This window comes from Brugia malayi (genome assembly GCF_000002995.4).
Source record: "Brugia malayi strain FR3 genome assembly, contig: Bm_v4_Chr1_scaffold_001, whole genome shotgun sequence".
Classification (NCBI taxonomy): Eukaryota; Metazoa; Nematoda; class Chromadorea; order Rhabditida; family Onchocercidae; genus Brugia; species Brugia malayi.
Window position 1 is genome coordinate 13,812,844 of NW_025062475.1, and position 6,048 is coordinate 13,818,891.

Below are 6,048 nucleotides of genomic sequence, written 5' to 3' on the forward strand. Positions count from 1 at the left end.
CACTTTTTTCCTGAAAAACTGCAATAGTTAATAGAATAAACAATTTTTTGCCACAATTAAGTTTGTGGAAATCATATAATTCAAAACTTGAAAAATTCATGCACAACTCCGATATGCTGCTTACAAAATGAATATCGGCTACCCTAACAAAAAGCACTAAGGATAATAGAATGAATAAAATGTTATTAAAATCTGGAAGAAGGAAACAGTCGCACAGCAACAAAAAGAGAATAAAAGCAATACTGGAAAGAAGCCAGTAAATCAGAGTAAATAAAATTTATAACATTAATTCTTAGATAAACTGCAATTTTCCAAGGCATACGATCTTGACTTTCTGAAAAAGGATGACAATGCTAGCTATATTCATAAGTTATACTTCACTTTCTAACTTGCTTTAAAACAAGTATGAGAAAGGTGGGAATTGTTTACCACCATAAAAGACAAGTAATTCAGTCAAAAAATCTCGTCTCTTTCTCACTCTCATTGAAAGCTAACATCAAAAACATATAACTCTAATGATAGCATAGCTATGTTAAAGCAAGAAAAATAAAAAGATGCAAACCATGCAAAATAAACCTAGTACTGAAAATGCTCAGCTGAGATAGTGAAGCCCTGTTGGCTGTTTAATTCTCTCCACATAATTCGAGGGTAACATTCCCCATTGCAACGTTCTCTGCACAGTGCCCGTTAGCCAGCCTTCATCAACTTTTTGACAATTTACAATAATATCGTCCTCAACGAATGTCACCTGAAATCAAAGAAGTCATTTCCGAATGCCAACTGACAAATAAACCTATTCTAACCTAAAGTAAAAATTTTAATGCAAAACAAAAGAAACGCAGTTATTCTATGATTATATATTCTAGAATCTTTCCAGATAGAATGTACCGCATCAAATCACAACTTGCTTACTCCAGTTAATATTTTCGCATATTATTTTGGCAAACTAACTATTACAGATACTAATACTACCAAGATACTAATACTACCAACCTCATCCTTATCTGCAGCAGTGTAATCATAGAGAGCTTTCACTGTAAAGCCTGTTCCTTTTATACCTGGTTGGTTTCCTTTTGTATTCAATCCTGCTCCAATATGTGAAGCCGTGAGTTGACCTGAAATCGAACTATTTATGAGACGAACAAAAAAGCTAAAGTACATAATAAGCAGCAATTGAAATCAAACCGAAGACACTTGCGATTCGAAAAATCCATTATGCAGAATATCAAAATTAACTTAGGACCTTTTCAAAGCTATTCACTTGTTTTGTACAAAGTTTAAATCGTTTATTCCTGTTTTATCACTTTTATACCTTTTCTGAGATATCTATCAAAAAATTTGCTTTATTCAGCTGGTTTAAGCGAATTAACCAAATTCTGGACTGAGAATAACACAGCTGCAAAATCTGAACAGTACTTATACATCCATAATTTCTTCTTTTTAAAGATTTAGAAAATGCATTCTCAAATGATTTAAACTTTTACACATGCAAAATGCAATACAGCTGTTTTCACTAAATGATGGAATGAAGCAGATGTAGCGCAATACTTTCAGATTACATTTGATTTCTTACCACTGTGAATACGCGACCAACAATGCACGACTGATAACAACTATTAATAGCATAGAAAATAAGAATAAGGAAATAAACAAATAAAGTGGAAAAAAACTATTTATTAAAAATAGAAATAATCGTACCAATTTTTTCAGCTGCTCGACTCGATCCTACCGTGCCCCAGTTCCCATTTAAGGGGTCATAGTCAGCTATGCTACCAACCTGACGCTGTTGGATAGGCACTGTAACAATTGAATAAGCTTAGAATTGAAGAACAGACGATCAAGTTAACTCGCTTTTCCCTTAGTATTCATTCCATGTCTGCACATTTTCCTCCTTCATAACAAAGCTTTTTTTCGTATTAAAAAAAATTTCAAGTTGCAATTTTTGTGAACAAAAATAAAATTATTCCTGGAAATCTTTTCTTGAAAAATCTAATCCCACACTTCAACTTGTGTTTAAGGCCACTTGAATCTGTACAAGGGGTTCGCTAATATAAAATCAAAAAACTCTTTGAAAATCATTCAATAATAACTTGAAATTTCTTTTAAAATCGAAACAGAACGAAGTATTAGTACTTGTTGTTGTTAACCAATTTTCACGAGAAAAAAACTGAGCATTCACATACGAACAGTATTACTAACAAATAGGCTTCATAAATTTCAAATGAAGCTGGCATCAAGTACCTTTGCATTTCGAAATTTAAGATATAATCGGGAGAAATTTTGCAAAAATTTTCACATTCTTTGACATTCATTAAAAAGCCAAACGACAGAACATGGTAAAAAAGCTGAGTAACACAAAAGTATCTTAGAAACAGAAACGCATCCAAACCGATATTTCTATAAATTCATAGAGCTTTCGAATGAATTTCTGGAAAACATACGCATATATCTATACACTGATACTGATATATAGATACCTTTGCCACCCTGTTCGGATGAATAAATTAGAGTTCCAGACTGTCGTGCAAGTTTACTGGAATATGGCGTTGTTGGTTGATGATGAGCAGCAGCAGATAAGGGCGGGGCATACGTTGAAGGTGATTCAGGCACACTATTAGCACTCAAAGATACTGAAAGCGCATGCAAATGATTAATTGGATTTGTGAATAGGAATTAAGAATTGAGTGGAAAAAGGAAATAAGAAACAAATAAGCAAATTCCAAGCAAATAAACAATATGACATAGAAGTGTCAGCCTTCCAGAACTTCTGGGATAGATCTTATTCTACCGCAGCACTAGCTGCAATATCTATGCTTATTATCTTTGCTAAAAAAGATCACTGATTCGAAATGTTCGTCGATCGGAAATGTAGCTCAGTTGAAAAAACAATCAATAATGTAGTTAAAACTTCGTGAGCTTCATTTTTTTTTAACCTGCTACCTGTTCTCTTCCAATTCTCTATCTCCTTTCGTCTAGGTCTTACAGGTTGACTCACTGATAAGGTTGATATAGTCATACTTAGAATAGTAATTTTCTTTTCTCAGAGGTTATCATATAAAACTATGACTCTTCAGCCGAAAAACTGAATTAGTAATGATCCTTAGGAAAGCCAACATTATTCACTTGTTTCCTTAGCAAAATCAACATCATTTACCATTTATTCCTAACATCACAGTCTCAAGAGTATTTCACAACGATTAAGAAATCGGAAGTATATTCGAATATGTTGACGAATATGTTGAACTAACTATCAGAAGAATGAGCTTGCAATTTTAGTAAATTTATTATATGAAGTTATTTTCTTGAAGATTTTTCAAAACATTCCTTCTAAAAGTTTTAAGCTTAATTTTGCTATAAATATAAATAAATTCCCATAAGCTGTTATACTTAGAAAAAGAAGAAATTGGAGCAATTTTAAAAAGCATTATTATTTCTTCACGTACCAGAATTACTCATTTCAAAATTATCAAGTTTGACAGTAAAAGGGAAAACAGCGCTTCTACTAGTTTATAAAATTCGATAATGAAATTATATCAAGGTCACATCAGATTTTTACTTGGATATCTGTACTAAATTTTAACTCAGATAGTGATATTAAATTTGAACTAAATATGTGCTTACTTTTAATTAATCAAATTTCGCTCCAAAAAACTCAGACAGCCAAGGAAGGCACTAAATCTCGTTTTCAGCAAAAAGTATTAGGAAAAGGAAAAAACCTTCGCCATTGGAAATGTTCTGTTGTTCTGGCTGAGGCCGAATCTCATCCTGTAACTTCTTTTTGTTCTGCTCACCATGATAAGCTACCTAAAAAATTTAAATAAAAACTAAAGCTTCATCACTAAAGAAAATAAAAGCTCAATCTATAAAAAATTAGCTGCAATATAATTTCTTTTATGATCATCAAGGACGATTTGAAAAGAGGACAGTTTGCAGTTTCAAAACGAAAATAATACTAAGTACTTTCCATCTTTCCTTTCAAATCATTCAAATATACAGTCGTAGTACCTGAGACTGAATTTTAGTATTCTGAAGATGCCGAGTCAATTCGGGATCGTCAGCCACTTGGATTCTATGTCCCTTCGACTTCTCGAATTCTTCGTGATATTTGACCTAAAACCCACTGTTTTAAGAGATCAAAATAGGAAAGGACGTTTAAGTATGCTAAAACAGTAGATTAGACAAATATTCTTGAAAAATAGAAGAATTCCGGATCGGTAATCCAAACAGCATAATTGCTATAATCATTTATCCAAACAGCTATCAGATTAAAAGAAGAAAATAAATTATATTAGCAAAAACATAAATTAAGACATGCCTGACTCTGCAGTCTAGTATTTTCTGCCAGACGCCTCATTTCCGGTGTATCGACAACCACTGATGCTACTGTTTTTGGATAATGACTAGAAAAGTGACAATTTTCAGAAGAAAAAAAAAATATTATGAAACATAAGAAGCCAAAATTGGAAAAAAAAAAATGAAATTAATGAGAATTACGGTTCGCAGTAAGGCATTTTATCATATCCTTTATAATTTTTCATATTCAAAACCATGCCACATACTGTACACCTGAAGCATCCTTTATGCCAAACCTAAAACAAATTATTTAGTGGAAGCATTATCAACAATACCAATCACAACTTCTAAGATAATAAAGGAGTCGAAATAGAAAGATTAGTGGCATCACTTAACGTAATTTACCACCTTTCTCCTACCTAGCCACCATCTTAAGTTTCATATCATTACTCTGAAAAAAAAAAAAGGAAAACTTAGAACTTGAACTCCAAAAATCTATCACAGATCACGCCAACAATAATTAATTGAATGATTGGAAAAGCACCTAAATTTAATTTACACCAAAAACACCGACAATAATTATTGTCTAGCAGTAACGTCTGTACAGAGCAAAATAAAGTTCAAAAAATTGAAGGAAAATGGAAATAAAATGATTTAGGGAAGTTTACCTTATCGAGACATTTCAGTTCTTCAAGTGGATAAACAGTTTTGCCGCACTCCTCTCGGGCGCACTTCTTACTCATCCTTACAAAGACAATACGGGATGATATATCACCAGGCTCCGAAACTGAAAAGAAATAAGAAAAGCCGAGTTCTCTTACTTTTAAGTCATAATCAATTTTTTCATCACCTATTCCCAGGCTAAATCAACTTTCTCGAAACTATTTGTTGAATGGACAATAATAAGTTTCTTTAAAAACAAAACGGAAGAAAAGAAATTATGGTTACATAAGTACAGAGAATGAAAAACAAAACGAAAAAGGAAAAAAAAAATAAAGAAATAAATAAAGTACCCAACAATGAGCTAACAAAGCTTAATAAATTTTAAAATAGATCTAGTTTAGCTGAAGCATTGCGTACAAAAGAAGTCAAATTAAAAAGACCCAATAAGTGGTAATCAACCTAAAAAACCGCAACAAAATAACGTACAAGCACTAACCAAAAAACGAAATACAAAGAGAAAAAAATATTGTAACAAAATGTAATCTACAAAGAAGAAAAAGAGTCAATCGTTTCTTTATATTTTGATCAAAAATTGATCAAAATATAAAGAAACGATTAATTTAAAAAAAAAAAAAAAAAAAAAAAAAAACATACAGTGACTGTTATATCTGAATAAATGTGAGAAAAAACAAAAAAGCAAAAGAAATAAAAAGAAAATGAAACAACAACTAAAATGGAAAACTCGATTTGTCCTTTTAACACCCGGCATATCACCCACTCACCACGAAACATTTCACAAAATGATGGCACTTAAACCGCGGCAAATTTTTTTGAATGTTTAAATGAGTGGCCCGTTAAAATGAGCTATGAAATATTGTGAATTTCTTAATTGCTGATTATTCTTTTAAAAAAAGTGGTGTTGAATTAATTAATTAATTAGTTAATTAGCCGAGGAGAAGTTAAAGATATTCCTCTGAGTGTAGATTTTATGTCATTGAGATGAAAAAGATTGTCATAAAGTGAGCATACCGGAAATCATGCAATAAATACTGATGATAAATGCCGGAAAAAAAAGAAAAAAACAAAACATCG

General features: G+C 31.7%; 1 protein-coding gene across 2 annotated transcripts; it reads right to left on the reverse strand.

Moving 5' to 3' along the window:
• Positions 1-592: 592 nt before the first annotated feature.
• On the reverse strand, positions 593-5,036 carry Bm4040 (the record flags this gene model as incomplete). Of its 2 annotated transcripts, XM_043077799.1 has the most annotated exons (9): positions 593-748; positions 994-1,115; positions 1,699-1,797; positions 2,478-2,630; positions 3,717-3,804; positions 4,006-4,110; positions 4,316-4,400; positions 4,495-4,589; positions 4,962-5,036. In XM_043077799.1, 9 exons carry the CDS (start codon positions 5,034-5,036, stop codon positions 593-595), a joined length of 978 nt encoding a protein of 325 aa, XP_042933733.1. The 2 variants fall into 2 exon arrangements, with proteins under 2 accessions (XP_042933733.1, XP_042933734.1); XM_043077800.1 differs by lacking the exon at positions 2,478-2,630.
• Between the last annotated feature and the right edge of the window lie 1,012 nt (positions 5,037-6,048).